This window comes from Fusarium keratoplasticum, chromosome 1, assembly GCF_025433545.1.
Source record: "Fusarium keratoplasticum isolate Fu6.1 chromosome 1, whole genome shotgun sequence".
Classification (NCBI taxonomy): domain Eukaryota; kingdom Fungi; phylum Ascomycota; class Sordariomycetes; order Hypocreales; family Nectriaceae; genus Fusarium; species Fusarium keratoplasticum.
This window is the reverse complement of record NC_070529.1, coordinates 511,028-526,512: the sequence shown is the minus strand read 5'-3', so window position 1 is coordinate 526,512 and position 15,485 is coordinate 511,028. Positions and strand designations below refer to the sequence as shown.

The 15,485-nt window shown below is 54.9% G+C and overlaps 5 protein-coding genes and 1 pseudogene across 6 annotated transcripts, besides 1 other annotated feature; 2 read left to right on the top strand and 4 right to left on the bottom strand.

The window, feature by feature from the left end:
• Nucleotides 1-109: 109 nt before the first annotated feature.
• On the top strand, nucleotides 110-758 carry NCS57_00016800 (annotated as a pseudogene). Its single transcript has 3 exons — nucleotides 110-127; nucleotides 185-271; nucleotides 357-758.
• Nucleotides 110-758: a sequence feature.
• A 192-nt stretch (nucleotides 759-950) lies between these two features.
• NCS57_00016700 (uncharacterized protein) lies at nucleotides 951-2,930 on the bottom strand (the record flags this gene model as incomplete). Its single annotated transcript, XM_053050257.1, has 1 exon — nucleotides 951-2,930. Exon 1 carries the CDS (start codon nucleotides 2,757-2,759, stop codon nucleotides 951-953), a length of 1,809 nt encoding a protein of 602 aa, XP_052918772.1. The 5' UTR covers nucleotides 2,760-2,930.
• A 142-nt stretch (nucleotides 2,931-3,072) lies between these two features.
• NCS57_00016600 (37S ribosomal protein S25, mitochondrial) lies at nucleotides 3,073-3,967 on the top strand (the record flags this gene model as incomplete). Its single annotated transcript, XM_053050256.1, has 2 exons — nucleotides 3,073-3,550; nucleotides 3,604-3,967. The coding sequence occupies exons 1-2, from the start codon at nucleotides 3,171-3,173 to the stop codon at nucleotides 3,965-3,967; spliced, it is 744 nt and encodes a 247-aa protein (XP_052918771.1). The 5' UTR covers nucleotides 3,073-3,170.
• Nucleotides 3,968-4,157: 190 nt separating this feature from the next.
• NCS57_00016500 (UDP-N-acetylglucosamine transferase subunit ALG14) lies at nucleotides 4,158-5,074 on the bottom strand (the record flags this gene model as incomplete). Its single annotated transcript, XM_053050255.1, has 2 exons — nucleotides 4,158-4,862; nucleotides 4,925-5,074. The coding sequence occupies 2 exons, from the start codon at nucleotides 5,072-5,074 to the stop codon at nucleotides 4,158-4,160; spliced, it is 855 nt and encodes a 284-aa protein (XP_052918770.1).
• A 602-nt stretch (nucleotides 5,075-5,676) lies between these two features.
• On the bottom strand, nucleotides 5,677-8,805 carry NCS57_00016400 (uncharacterized protein; the record flags this gene model as incomplete). Its single annotated transcript, XM_053050254.1, has 9 exons — nucleotides 5,677-5,856; nucleotides 5,913-6,092; nucleotides 6,138-6,257; nucleotides 6,368-6,416; nucleotides 6,463-6,746; nucleotides 6,800-6,899; nucleotides 6,953-7,103; nucleotides 7,328-8,126; nucleotides 8,176-8,805. The coding sequence occupies 9 exons, from the start codon at nucleotides 8,803-8,805 to the stop codon at nucleotides 5,677-5,679; spliced, it is 2,493 nt and encodes an 830-aa protein (XP_052918769.1).
• A 920-nt stretch (nucleotides 8,806-9,725) lies between these two features.
• On the bottom strand, nucleotides 9,726-14,363 carry NCS57_00016300 (Kinase; the record flags this gene model as incomplete). The annotated part of the gene is made up of 2 exons (XM_053050253.1): nucleotides 11,770-14,363; nucleotides 9,726-11,676 (listed from the first exon to the last, which is right to left on the bottom strand). Exons 1-2 carry the CDS (start codon nucleotides 14,250-14,252, stop codon nucleotides 9,726-9,728), a joined length of 4,434 nt encoding a protein of 1,477 aa, XP_052918768.1. The 5' UTR covers nucleotides 14,253-14,363.
• Between the last annotated feature and the right edge of the window lie 1,122 nt (nucleotides 14,364-15,485).

Sequence of the window (15,485 nt, the reverse complement as noted above, 5' to 3'; positions counted from 1 at the left end):
GACCAGGAAGTGGGCTTGGCGGCAGAAAAAAGCGCCCCTGGCGAAACAAGCTGCGGGCGGTGAGGCATCGAGATCCACCGGTTGCTGCCGACGTCACGTACGACTCGGGATGTCAGCATTACCATTTGTATGTGTCATGTGACCTTTCAGGTGACCGTGCTAAGCGTTTTCCCTTCAACCTCAGACCACCATCTTGACCTCGGCGCTACCCATCACGACGTTTGACACATACCCAAGCTCCCATCCCCAATCGCCACTCCACAACGTCAAGGTGCGTTCCCGTCTACGATTCCGAAGCCATTGAGCCGCTCGACTCTTGTCTCCCGCCGCGCACGAACCGAATTGACCTCGCGCAGATGCTCTCCCGCGCCGCCGTCCGTACCACGACCTCTCTGGTCACCAAGCGAGGCTTCCAGACCACCCGCGCCCGCCTCTCCTCGCCCTACCACTACCCCGAGGGCGCCTACAGCAACATCCCCTTCAACCCCCGCAGCAAGTGGTTCGGCGTTGGATTCTGGACCTTCATGGCCACCGGCTTCTTCGCTCCCTTCGGCATTTCCGGTGCGTGGTTTCTCTCCCGTGCTCTCCCGGCTGGAGGCATTGATGCTAACTCGCCGTGCAGTCTGGCAGACCTACAAGCCTACCTAAGTCCGTGGTTAGCGGATTGGGTATGCTGCTCGTCCATTGACAGATCAGGGAGCCTGTGGATGGATCGTTGTGTACATAACCGAAATAGACAACAGTCACTCTCGATCCTTGTACTCGAAATATTTCATTTGTCCGAGCAACAGTTTTGTCTCTGTGTGATTTGCAATGTGATATATGCTCATGATCAGCTCAATTCGTGCTCATGTCTCATACGAGAATCATCTAAGTACACAGAGCTATCTGCTCTGGGGTATGCTCTAATTTGGCGTAATATACAAATTGGTACAGAATATACTGTTACATCACAACCGCGTTCCATCTTTTTTGTATCTCCGGTACGACGGGCCATCCCATTGACCCGTCGGCGACTTCATATCGCTGCCGTTGAGAACGTTGTCGAACAGGGACTGGATGAACGGGATCCGGTCTGGTGCAATGTCCCAGCGCTTGGCTAGTTCATCGTAAACCCGGACGACGGCCTCGTTGGAGGAGCACTTCTTGACTGCTCGCAGAGCCCAGATGACCAGCCACCGGTCAATGCGGAAACCTCGTACTCCCTCGTCCTTGGCCTGGTACATGGCCTTCAAAACTCCCTCGAGGCGCTGCTCGCTCCACTCTGAGCTCGAATACCCTCCGTGGGAGTAGAAACCCTTGAGCAGGGCCAGGAAGATGGTCGGGTGAATCGTGATCCGAAGAAACTTCATCTCATCCAGGTACTGAGCAACCTTTGCCAGATCCCCAATCCGGGTGGAGTAATGTTCCACAAAGAGCTTGTAGGTGTGAAGGTTCGGACTGAGCTCGATCTGCTTCTGCAAAGACTTGCCGAGCTCGGGGTGCTTCCGTCCAACTCTGCTGAACATCATCAACACCTTGGTTATGACCCGAGGCATCCCGTAGTTCCTATCAGGGATATCCGGGGCCATAGAATGGACATCCCTCATCTTCTGATACGTCTCTTCAGCCGCCACCTCCTCGCCGCACCTGAGAAGCCCCGATATGACACAGTTGAGCACAACAGTGTCAATCATCTCACCAGCCTCGACCATGTCCCTGTAGGCGGCCCGGATCCCTGCCGAGTCCATCTGCAGGCCAAAGTAGTGTATCACACTGACATGGTGGTACCGGTTGTACGGAATTTCCCGGTTTTCCATCTCCCTGTAAATCATCTCGGCCAGGGTATAATTGCCAACCTTGGATGCGACGTCAAACAGAATGTTGAACGTCACTTCGTTCCCCTTGATACCAGAACCGCGCTCCATTTCCCTCCATATCCGTAGTGCAGTCTCCAACTCGGTGGACGTTGCGCGGCCCGCATACTTGGTAGCAAACGCCATAGCGAGGTTCCAATGGGTCCGACGCAGGGTCAAGCCAACGTTTCTCACATCACCAAGCAGCGCAAAGTACCGCAGCATCGACTCGGAATCGCGCTTCGGCGGCCTTCCCATGACCCTGAGAAACTTGTCTCGCCATTGCCATGTGAGGTGAAGCATTCGAGGTTCGGGGAGTTGGAGATAGATGTCGTATATCGGCTCAAGCGAGGTGTAGTAGGGGCGACGGAGTTTTTGCGAGATGGCAGAACAGAGCTTGGCAACTATTCGTTTCGTCTCTTCATTGCCTTTGCAGGTCTCTTCCTTGGTCGGATGCTCAAAGTCCCGCCGGTTATCCGATACCTCCAGCTTTTGCCCATCAGGTTGGGCATACCGTCGACGGTATGGGTCTTGGTACAATTGCAGGTGCTCCTCGACCGTGCTCGAGTCTTCTTGTCGGACAAAGGACATGAGGTGCTCTGGGTCTTGTCTATGCATCGAATTGGCGCTGTGGCCCGAATGTCGCGCAGCCTCGGCGGCAGTTCCGTAGTTCTTTGCCGCATGTCGGGGTCGGTGGATTGGGAGGGTCCGTCGAAGCTCGGTCGCTGGTGTAAAAGTCTTGAGCAGCCATAGCGAGCTCCTCGCGCAGAAGAAATCAGCAGCGAGCCTCTTCCTGTGCGTTCCCCCGCCGCCATCTCTCACGGCGCAGAAGCTCCTCCTCACGGTCGGGGCGGCAAGCCTGGCCGACGGTCGGTTCGAGAGCACCGCACAGACGGAGCCGTCTACTCGACTGGAGATTTTCATGAGCTCCTCCTCATGATGGTGCGACCTCGGTGTGTAGCCGCGGCACTCGAGGCAGAGGAAGCCGGAAGGATGGGAATTGGAAGCAGAGAAGGGGTGAGAGAATGGAGGTCGGCAATCCAATCTCTCTCGTGGTGGGATGAGAGGCTTGTTTCTTAGCGGGACCTTTTTCCGGGATGATTTTTTGCTAACAGATCGGGGGCGGATTCGCGCCAAGCTTGCCGGCATCCCGCATTATCGGCGTTAAGATTGGCCGATCTCCAAAATTTCCACCACCACACCACCACGCTGAGCATAGAGCCGCGACATCGCAACCCACTCCCGTTGTAGAGCGCCAATTGACCCTGTAAGCTGAAGATGATGCATTTAATGACCTTTCATTTCACCTGCTAACCCATATCCCAGAAATTGGCCATGGGAGGCAGACAGATCCGCCCCGCGAGGGTCTTCCAGACCGTCACCGAGGAACTCAACCACAGCCTCCTCGGCCAAAAGTCCGTCGCTACGCCGCCATGGTATAACATCATGCAGACGGTCCCTCCCTCGGAGACCCTCGTCCGAACCATCCCTCCCCGACACCGAGCACCAAACCCCAGAGCCACCAAGCCCAAGAACATCTTCCGCCCGCAGCGGATAAGGTACCTCGAGGATGCGCTACGAACCACCTTCTACAAAGACCACCCCTGGGAGCTCGCAAGGCCTCGTATCATCATGGAGTTGGATGGAAAGGACTATCAGCGTTGCGATTGGAGCAAGGGCTTGAAGCAGCCCGGCATCCCCTTGACAGGAGAGTGGTAAGTCGATGGACTCTATACAACTCACGTTAGACAAACTAACCCCACCATAGCGTCGTTCAACGCCAGATGTGGCTCATGGAGAACGAAAACATCAGCGAGCGCAAGGCCTACGATGTCACCCGCCGCGAGTTCTACCGTCTCCGCCAGGAAGAGGAGATCGAGAAGCGCGTGGCCGTCGAGGAGGCCCGGCACGTGGGAGCCTACTTTGGCAAGACTCGCATCGACGTCTCGCACGGCCTCGAGGACCGCGAGTTTGAGAACTGGAAGCTCTGGGCTGGCAAGGAGACGGAGCGCACCGAGGCCCGTCGCAACTCGGAGATTGAGAGCTTCGGCCTCGAGGAGGAGGGCGCCGGCGGGGAGGACATTGCTGCCGAGGCGGATGCCACCGCCGAGACGGACAAGGTGGCGATCTGAGGTCGCTGATGCAGAGAGGGCGGATGATACCCGTCATGTACACAAACCATGTAAAAATTACTGTCTATGTACGAGAATCAAGATTCACGCATGTTCCATGAACCCCTAGGTGCGAACCCTTCCCATTTTAGACCTCTTCATCTCAGACCTCCCCTTCTCGAAACCCCCTTGAGCACAATCCCTTTCCATCTCAGATATCAGGGCGCCGGGCGTTAAACACCATCTCCCCAGCATTCTCAATCCCGTACTTGGCAGCAACCTCGGCGTGCTGCACGACCAGGACATCAGCGATGCCGGTGTAGTAGAAGAGCTTCCCGGTGAGGCTCAGGGTCGAGATGCGGGCCCACGACTCAATGTAGACAAACTTCATCGAGTCCTCGGGCACGACGTAAAACATCTTGAGAAGATTAACAGCCAGTCCGACAAAGAAGCCGGTGGCGGGGCCGTTGGAGAAGATGCAGGTAGGGTATCGAAGCTTGGCGCCGACGTCGTTCTTGGGGGGCGTGAGAAGGGCGGGGATGATTTCCAGCATGCTGCGCAGGGCGGAAAAGGGAGTCGACCACAGAGACTGATGAACGCGACGAGCGCGAGCGACGAACCGGCTGTCGGAGGTTCCAGCGTCCTTGCCCTCCCGGATGCACAAAAGTTCGAGGTCAGTTTCGTACTCGGCGACTTGGTAGATGGAGTTGAGATCCCCAGCGGTAATCAGGTAGCGACGGTGAAAGTTGGAAAAGTTGCAGAATCCATCATCCATCATCATGAGCATCTCCTTGGTGTGTCCACCAGAGCCGAGAACAAAGAGGTGATAGTCGACATTACGACGACGAAGATGACCACGTCCAACCTGCTTGCCAGCAGCAGCATGGCGACGGAGGGTGAGCTGAACGCTGCGAGCCTTGAATTCACTTGAGTCAGGGAACGCTACGTGGTTCAGAAAAAGGTTAAGGAGAGGCTCACCGTGAGGAAGACGATGAGCCCGACGAAAAAGAGCAGATGGAGCAGGAACAGGACATTCTCGGCTGGGAAGCAGATCAAGAGGCCGATGCTGACGCCGAGGAGGGCGGCGACGATTGAGGCCAGAAGCTTCAGGGACTCGGTGGACATCATCTTGGCTAGATGCTGCAGTCGTTACCTGGTGACGAGTGTAGATCGGTTGACTTATATGCGACTGTTGTTTCGAGGACAAGTGGTCAGTACAAGGATCAAGGTTGAAGAAGAAAAAGGACATGTCAACATCAAGAGAAAGGTAGGAATTTATACCTCATGGATTTCTCTGCACGAATATCCTCAAAAAGGGATCAAGAATAGGTTTCCATTGTTCCAAGAAAGCAATGACACGATGTCTCCAGGCTCGGCAAAAAGCATGTGCTCTGAGGCACAAAGTGAGGTTAAGAGTGGATTCATGTGGCTCAAGCACGGGCCAAAATGGGAAATGTAAGCCAAGTTCAGGGCTATTTGACTGGCTGAATGGGCTTACCCTGAATTATTCAATTAAAGGACCATTTAAGAACAAGAATTGATTCTCAATCAAGCATTCAGACTATTTACCGTACATGGAAAACTCCAAAAAGGTAAATGCTAGTGCGTGAATCACTAACATTCTTCCAGGTGATGCGATGCCTCCAACAATACCAAGCTCTAGTCATCAATGAAATACCATGGTCAAAGCCCAGTCTCTTATGATTGTGCACATTTGACCAACACCCGCCTCAGAAGAATCGCCGTCTCTTCTTGGGCGCAGCAATCTCTTCTTCCTGACTCTCCTCCCCAAGAACTCGTCTCGCCGCCTCTCTAGTCGAATCTTCAAACACCTCTCTCATGCCTTGACCGGTGGCAGCCGAGCACTCAAGATATCGGTGCGCACCAATGCGCTTCGCTTGCCAGTTTGCCTACTTCCAGTTAGCCATATCAACCCAGCTCATGATCTATGGAAAAAGTGACTAACCTCAGAGGAACAGACACAGCATGTCGGATACGCCATCAGCCCCGAAGGCGAAAGTGCAGAACCGGTCCGGTGATCCTCAAGGAAGCACTGATCACGCAGATCCTTCTTCAAACCAACAAGATACAACAACGGCTGAAAGGTCTCGGTCTTTGCAAATGCATCGTGGGATGCGTGGTACCACTGCATTCATCAGCCTCATGCACCCAACAACCGGTGGGTACTCACCCATTGCATGATGGTGTACATGGACACCTTGTCCGAGATGTTGAAACAGAGAAACACAGCGTCCCAAGAAATGTACGTCAACCTCTCGACCGTGTTGAGGTCTGGCACGCCCGAGGTATCCTACAGCTCAATGCGTACAGGGTGGCCGTTGTAGGTGCGCTCATTGACATATGTTTCATACAAAGGCCGAGAAAAGGCATCAGACTGTGACATGTTAGCCCATGACCGACGTCGAGTTCCCTATAACTTGCATCAGGAAAATAGCCATATCGAGCACGGCTACAAAAAGTCAGCGAAGCAACACATAAATAGCGAAGTTCCTCACAATAGCAAAGATGTCTGTCCAGCAGACTTGCTGCCCACAAACAAAAAGTTCAGGTGGATAGGTTGCCGCGGGATACTCTCCACCTCCGAGTCCCTACGCTTGCGCTTGCCGTTGAAAATCCCTAAAAGTCTCTTGCGCTTAGTCTCAACGGGGCGGTTCAGAAGACCCGAGGACGGGCGGCTGGACTCTGAGGTGGAAGGGCGTCCAAAGAGAGGCGTGGCGGCGCGGAAGAAGCTGAGTCGGGTTGATGGACGGCGCGCAGGGGGACACGCCTCACGGAAGGTCTAACGGATATTCGTGAGCGAAAAGTGAATACAAGTTGCCAAGAAAGACTCACAAGACGGGTTGAAGGACGCTCCTCAAAGCCATCGCCCTCAAACGGATCTCGTCGCTCTAGGCGACTGGGCACACGCTGTCGCCACGAGTCGATGCGCTCGCTAGGCTTTATCGGGGTCAAAGGCATTTTGTGGTAAGAGGCAAAGATGCTGACATGAGACGAGACAAGTCCGAAGTGAGATGATGAGGGTGAATGAAGATGTGGTGAAGCGAGAGGGTGAAGAATGAAAAGTGTTGTTGTGTTGTGAAGAAGATAGCAGGCAGTGGTGATGCATGCCAGGTAATGATGGGCTGGCGGTTGACGGCTGTCAACAGCTGGCAACCTGTGCCGGACACCTCTCACCATATCTACCCAATAAAATTAAACACCATCATTTAGGCATCATATATAATCCCTGGGCTGCTTATTTCACAACCTATATCCAACAGCTTCAACTAACAAAGTCGGCCAGGTTCGCGACATCCGCCCTCCTCAACCTCCCCCCATCAACACCCAGAATCTCCCTCGGAAACCATTCATCCAACTTACCCCCAGGCCTTCCAACACCCTCCTCTAGATTCTCCTCCTCCATACCAAGTACCATTACCGCCAGAGCTGTTCCGCTAAGCCAAGCCCAAACCATGCCCTCGCCATTGAACCCAGCTGCAACCCATTCTCCCGAGTCCTTGTCCTTTGAAGGACGGACTCGGCCGACCAGGGGCATCAAGTCTCCCGTGAAGCCCAGGATACCTGTCCAGGCTTTGACGAGTTTGCTTCCTCCACCCCATTGAGGCTCAAATATGGCTGGCATAACACCCCGAATGTGCGTCAGCGGGAGGGCGTGCACCTGGCTATCATCCCAAACTCCAACTTGATCCAGTCCCTGCTGACGACTCCTAAAGAACCCCCCTCCAATCATCAAATCCCCCGGCGTGCCATCTTGGTTATCCGGTCTCTGCGTCACATAATCAAAACCCGGGTTGTAGACGATAGACCACGACCGTCTTCCGTGTGACGACGGGAATGACGCTCCTGGGCGCTGAGCGGACATATGTGCCAAGGCGCCGGTGAGACACCCGCGAAGCGATTGAACGAGATGAGGAGCGTATGCGTTGGTCGCATGGATCACATGTCGTGTCTTGAGTGTTCCGCGAGGTGTCTTGACCGTGTAAGCGTACGGCGACGATCCTAATCCTTGCGAGACACTCTCGACGGGTGTGTTGGTGTGGATGCCTAGAGTGGAAAATCGATCGAGTAGATCATTCCACACACCCGTAACAAGACGGTAGGGCCAGAGAGCGCCAGCTGAGTAGGATATTCCCCCTACAATGAGCTCGTTCACCCCAAACTGTACTGATCAGCAAGTCGTCTCATAGTAATGAATCAGTCCAGCTCACCTCTTTTCTAACCTCATCTGCCTCCAAGACAAAGGCCTTTTCCTCTGACATCCACACCTTCATCTCCTCAACATCTCGTTGAGCCTTTTCGAAATCATCCCTCTCAGTAAACAGATCCACTGTCTGCACTTCTCTCACCTCACCCTGCGGCACCCTCTCTCCAACCTGTTTCAGTATCTCCAGATGGCTCCTCTGAAATCTCGCCAGCTTGGCCGCCTTCTCCGGCCCCATCTTGGCGCGGAACATTGCAAGAACCTCGTACGGCGTGGACTTGATGTGTCCGCCATTCCTCCCCGTAGCACCACTACACAGCTCTCTAGCCTCGCATACAACAACTCTCAGCTCTCCAGATAACTCCAGAAGTGACTTGGCCACTGCTGCACCTGTGATGCCGCTCCCAATAATGACGACATCTGCTTCCGCAGGTAACTCACCTTGGATGTCGCATAGCTTGGGAAACGGCGGGTCGTCAAGCCAGTATGAGCGGGTTGGTGCGGGGACGGGCAAGCTCGGTGGGGATGAGGCCCGAACAAGGAGGGATGAGAATTGAGTATGCAGAGCCGAGAAGGTTTTCAGGACCGATGATACGGTTGAGACAGTTGACTGGATCGTGGATATGATGGCGCCCATGGCTGAGGAGAGTAGGTTAAGGTTAAGATGTGGTTAGACAAGACAGTTGAGCGAGATGTCGAGGGTGAGACACTGAGACACTATCTCAATCGGCAAGCATGGGTTCAGTAACCGAGCGGTTTACATTCCTCTTATCAAGATAATGCATGTGCTACATCGAGCACATTTACGAGACAAAGACGAATTTGGACGACGACCTACATCACATCAAAACACCACGAATCAACGGCAACAATCATCTTGGCGATTCAATGATAAAAGACATGAATGCTGGATCAGCAACCCTTCTAGTTGGCATTTTCTCTAACGCTCTAAGAATCCCTCCCCCAATTTCCCCAGTCCTTCCTGTCCATTATCTGCCGTTAAAGATGAAGAAGAGCACAAACCGCAGTGAAACAAACAAGACCGTCATCATTCTGGATTCCCAATGCCCACCCCCCATAAACACCGCCGATTTCAAAAGAAGTAAAAAAACACACCTTCCTCGTGATAGACCATTGCCTATACCCATCCGTTGCTCGTTGTCCTCCAGCCCAGGTGAAGAAAAAAAGTCAAAAGAACAAAAATTGGGCTTTTGAAACTCCAGCTCCCTCCCCCCTCCGTGTCGCATTACGCCATAACCGATGCAGGGTATGTTTTTCAGAAAAAGTGAACCTGTCATGAGACGCACATCCTGTTCCTTTTGCCCTTTTTGGCATCCTCTCTGTCCCATGATTCCAGGGGCAGGCCCTTGTGAACGCCGAATCGACAGTCCATAACAGACGAATGAAGGAGAAATAAAAAAGGGTCGTAGAAGAAAAGAAAAGGCTACAATAAAACAATCCTTGCGGCAAAGCTGCCCAAGGACAAAGGTGTGGGTATCAGACTCCCCATGTCAACTTACACCGCCGCTGCCAGCTCATAAACAGCCATCGAGTTGATCAGATGCTGACCATTCCGTCATCGTCATAATCGCACTCCCTCGGATAGTCCACGGGACCCGAGAATCGGCCATTGGGGTCCAGGCCCAATTCCTGCCTCACATCCCTTTGGATCTGGAGGAAATACCTCCTCAGGCTCCGCAGACCCTTGAGGAATCCACCATCGGGCTCATCGGGATGCTGCGGTGGGCAGGGCTTGTCCGTGATATCGTCGAACGGCGTGAGACTGTTGGCAAAGTCGGCAATCTTGAAATCAATCTCTCTCTTGTTCTTCTTCTTCCTCCGTGTCGTCTCTTCCGTGTCTGTTGCAAAGTCGGTAGTGGATTCGTACATCGTTTCGTAGTCGGGATCCTCCGACGTATCGCCATCATAAAACATGAGCAGACTTGCTGCATAGAATCGGTAGCCATGCAACTTGCTGACAATCTGCTCCAGTTGCCCAAGCTTCTTCAGAACCACCGGAATGTGCCGAAGGATACTGTGCAGGTCGAGGCCATTGTAGAGGAACTTCTGAAGAGCACCTTGGAACTCCTCACCGACTTTTAGCTTGCGCCCGTAGTATTTGTCCTGAAAGTCGTACGTCTGCGATCTGGCATTCCACACTTGCAGACCGCAAATACGCACACCCAGTTCCGCAGACGTCGTGGTCCGGCACTTTTCCGTCTGGGACTTTTGCTTCTTTGGCGTAGCCTCCACGCCGTATTGGCGGGTACCCATCTTGAGATCCATCATGCAGGGTCTCTTCATGCCCGCCGTCAAGTCTTCTAGGAGCAAAAAGTATTCGACTCGATCCTTCTGAGTCTTGGCTTCCTTGGGGTTGACAGGTCGAGGAATCTTCTTGAACTCGGCTGCAGGCTCAGGCGCAAGATCAGGTGTGCCGTCGGGCGCTGGTGTGGCAAGAGTCGAACTGACAGCGGAGTCATCCTCGGGTTGCTGGTCAACCATGTTTGGCGCATGCTCCTTGTTCCCATTAGTTGTCGGAGTGCCATGTCCATTAGCCATGGAGCAGTTTTTCGAATGTCGCTTTGGCTTTTCCTCGTTGTCTCCCTTGTATCCAGCATCATCGGCCTCCTCAAAGTACTTCAAGTCTCCTCTAGATTCTCTCACGTCTTCGGGTTTTCGACGGAGCCCGCCAGCAGAATATCTGCGCTTCTTCTTGGCGGTAAGTGGGTTGTCCTTGAGGGTCTCGGGCTCTGGTGCACTTGTTCCAGTCACGTCCTTCATCTCCCCGGGTGCTTGCTCAGGCTCAGACTGCACATACTCGTCCATATCAGGTACAGCCCGCTCAGGGCCGAGATCGCTATGTGAGTAGTGGTGCTGCGCAAGCTTTCTCTGAGAGTGAGCATGACTGGTCGAGTTGTCGTCTCCATTCACATTGACAAAAGGCGAGTCCGCCTTGATCAGGGCAGGGTCCGAGTTTGTAGATCGGAGCAGGCGCTGAAGAGTCGGACGCGGGATCGATCGTTGATGGGGTCGACGATGACGGTGAACCTTGACGGGCTCCTTCAGGAACGCATCGTTGAATACCTCGTTCCGCAGCCGCTTGTTGATCATGGTAGCGCCCCAACTGTTAGGCCGCTCATCGAGTGGTGGACGGACCGCGGTCTTCGAGGTTGGCACTGTGGGGTCTGATACCGTCGAAGTTGAGATGCTCTGCCGTCGGAACTCCTTTGGCAAGGGCATCGGTTGAAGCAGGTTTCGAGGCAGGATGTGCTTGTTGTCGTCGAATGTCACCGTGGGGATAGGGACGTTGGCGTTGGCCAGAGATTGGCTAATGACACGGCCCGTTGGTGGTCCAGCCTTGACGTGGTCCTTGTGTCCATTCTCCTGGCGGTTTGCCTCAAGCTGCTCCTGGGCCTTCTTACGCTCAGCCGCTGCAGCATCATCCTTCTTTGAGGTGCTCTTCCGGCGAGCTTGCTTGCGGAAAGTCACATTCAAGACGCCAATGTAGCTGCACAATAGTTAGCCTCCAGTTTCAAAGCAATTCGCGTAAACGGACCAATCCGCCATTCAATCAGGAAATGACAAATGCGGTGGAACATACCGAGGAAGGAAAGGTAACAGGTCACGGTGGTATCTCTCAATAGTCTCGTAAAACTCATTTTCCCTATTGTTGAGTTGCTTACAGACGGCTCTGCGAGAGAACCGCCAGAGAGTGGTGTGACCACCGACTTGATGTTTATATGGAATGAGCTCAATGGCCTCAAGGGGCTCTTGAGGATCGTGCTGGTGGTCATGGATATGGTCCTCATAATGGCTCACGGGTTGGGGCGTTTTAAGAGGAGCGTCGTTCGTCACTGTAGCGTCTTCTTCAATGACAGCGCCGTCCTCAAACTTGTCAGGCACGAGGTCGCCGCGCTTCACAGCAAGGCGCTCGCGGGAAGGGAGGCGAGCGAGGCCGTAGGGAGGCTCATCCTTCTCCTGAATGATTTCAGGTTCAGGCTCATCCGCTTTGACGAGCCACGGATGTTGTTTACTCTGGGAGAGAGACCGCACCCGGATACTACGGGCCGCGGTGCGGTCCTGGGGCTCACCTATGCAAGGTTCTTGCAGCTCTTGGTGGGGTAAGAAGACGGCAGATGAGATCTTCTCTTCCCCGGATTCATCGGCATCTCCCTCATCGTGAGATCCGACCTCGGTATTGACGCTGTCGCCTGATTTCCGTCTCGCCTCCACTATTTCGGCTTCTCCGTCGACATCAGCGGCCGGGGTCGGCCCCACAAGCTCAGCTGTCTCCACCGACTTGCCCTCTTCGTGCCCGTTCACGGGTCGAGATGCGGACTGTTGCACTCGCAACGGAGTCTTGCCTCCCGAGGTGAGCGAACCATTGACGGGCAGCGAAAAATAATCCTCATCGGGAGATGTGCTGAGAATAGGTTGCTCGTCGAGGACGTATTCGGAGTAGGGGGTCTTTGGTGTAAGTAGAGGGACCCCTCCATCATCATGTCGCAAGCGAATGGCAGTTGATTCCTTGGAGGGAGTGGTGTGCGACTTTGCGTTCGAGCTCAATGCGTGATCCTCTTCGAGTGTTGGTGCCAATTTTTCTCTTGGGGTGTGCCTTAGGTCCCTGCGACGAGACTTGTCCTCTGGTGGGAGGCCTTCCTTGAAGAACCGCAAACTGTAGCTCGACTTGCGACTTCGTGCATTGGGCTCCACGCCAGCCATCGCCTCGGTAATGGACTTTTCGACAAGGCCATCCTCCTCCTGGCCTTCAACTGAGCCAATGGACCAAATCTTTTCCGTCTTCTCAGGCCCCATTGCTATCCAATGCGGAGGGGCCTTGACCCATTGTGCTGGTCTCTGATCGGTGTTCCTAGCATCCTCGTGTCGCGAAGTTGCTGGTGGTGTTTTGGTCCCCGGGCTATCGTCTTCAAATGGAGAGGGCGAATCATTGAAAGATGGCGTGTAGGTCGTCGTTCGGGGTTGGTAGTAATCAATGGTGCTTCTGTCTAGATCCAGAGAAGTCGAGGCCCTGCCTCGGGGGACATCCCTCGCTTCACGGGAATCAGTAATGACATCGCGAAGGGTGGCGAGGGCCGAGTGGCTAAAGGACGAAGGGACGCTCGCGGCCTCTCGGGCGGCGAGTGAGGTCATGGTTGTGACGGCGGAGGCTGCCATGTTGGAAGACTCGGATGTGGCTCTCGTTAATGGCCTAGGAGCGGCGCATTTCGTGGGGACATTTTGATGGAAAGGATCGATAAAGATGGCAGCGCTGTCTCGGTCGTGTCGCGATGTCGAGTTCGCAGGTTCTGTAAAAGGGCCGTCGAGTGTAGGAGAAGTAGTCGAGTGCGGTGTGGGAGTAGTAGGAGTCGAGGTGTTCGCGGGTGAGGTTGCAGTCTTATGGCCAGACTTAGACGATCGAACGGTGGTCGGCAAGGTTGTAGTAGGCGAATAGCTGGGGGAGGTGACAGTTGTGGGAGAGATGGTGGCTGTAGTTGTAGTAGAAGTAGACTGGGGTGAGAGCCTGGAGCTCTTGGGGTTGGTGATTCCACGGGCAGAAGCCAAGGCCTGGGTCAGCAAGGAAGGACCAGACTGCCTCGGCAGGGGCCCGGGGCCACGGGCCTTCTTATTACTGGAAGCACCGGGGGCATGGCCGTTGACGGGGGCGACGGGGCCTTGGACGGCGTCCCTGGCATTGGCATCACCACGGGGCACGTAATCAGGAACAGAATCAGGCACGTTGTCGGGCACCTTGTCTGCGGAGGAGGGTGGCGGCATGAAGGGAGAGATGGCAGCAGAGGGAGTGGGAGTAGTGTTGGAGGATGTGGGAGCAGCAGTAGCAGCAGCGATCAGCCCGGGGGGTTGAGCACGGCGGCCGAGACGGGCAGCATCATCATCATCATGGTCATGATCAAGGCCAGCAGCAGCGCGGGTGCCAGTGCCAGAAGCGACATGAGCATCAGGCGCAGCGCCCGCGGCAGCACCTGGAGCAGCATCTAGCAGGGCCTCGGGTGAACGACAGGGCTCAGGCTCGCTCACCGGTACGGCGCGTGCGGCATTTTCGGACGTGGGATGCGGACTGGACATGAGGAGGACATCTGGCGCAACACGCTCGTATGGTTGGCGAAGGGGGAAAAAGAGGGAAGAGTTGTGTTGTGAGTTTGAAGATGGGAGAGCGAGGGAGAGGGACGAGGATGTGGGCGTGGAGGAATGATTCGTAGATACGGAGCCCGGGGGCGGTAAGTGGTATCTGAGACCCGGTAGAAATAGCGAGGGGATGGCCCGGGCGTCAGTCGTCAGGCCCTTGTAATGGATGGGAAGCACTGAATGGAAGGCCCCGCGCCTGCCCTGCCCTCTGGGCATTGGGCGCTGGGGGGAGGGTGCCCCGAGAGAAACTGAAAGGCCCGCCCCAGGCGAGGTACCCTTTTGTCTGACAAGTACCTGACCCTATGTCCCAGAACTTAGCCCGGCAGATGCGCCGAGATTTGGCTGTGACTGGGGGAGCACAAAGTCGACGACATCCGTCCATGTCTGGCGGGGTGACGTCCATTTCCATGCCAGCCCATCCAGACCGTCTCGAACAAAGCTTCCATTCCCGAGCCAGCCCTGAGCCATTTCGCGGGGTTCCGGCCTCCTAGTGGCCGCCTGTCCGAACCTCGACGGCCACACCGCGTCCAAACCTCCCAGGTTTGCCTGTCAAGCAAACAGCAGCGCCCCCCGGCAAAGCTGAGATCCAATGCCACAGGCAGTCCGTGCTCTTCCCACTGCATCCATGGAGGCAGCCCGGTAGCTCTGTTGCAGAGCAGGATTCCAGGCCGCTGGGTAGCGGTCACGCCTGTGGGGTCCGGCTACTGTACTGTCGTCTCCAAGCCTGCACCGGGGCGGCGGCCGAGGCGTCTGTTAATGCAGCCCAGAGTTGCAGGGAGCCTGGCTCTCCACCACGTGTAGAGACTGAAAGCGCTCCGTTATCTCTCTGACGGTTGGCAGTTTGGAAGCAGGGCGGGTGTCATGGACGGCATTGAGGAGGGGAGTGTTGGTTGAATGACAACGTCGCGGGAGAACCAAAAGGGTGTGTGGATGGCCTCTATCAAGCAACACCACCACATCCATCTCATCAAAAATAGAGTGCTACCCCAACGTCAGGGACCTAATCAGAGATGCGAATTACTTGCATGTTGAGCAGCGATTGTCGTCTCTTTGTACCTGTGCCAGCGTGATTCACATGGGAGTTTGAACCGGATTGCGCCCGTGACTGGTCGTCCTATCGCATCTCATCCCATTCGCCGTCCAACTCTTCCCATAATCGACAACACGCGCATA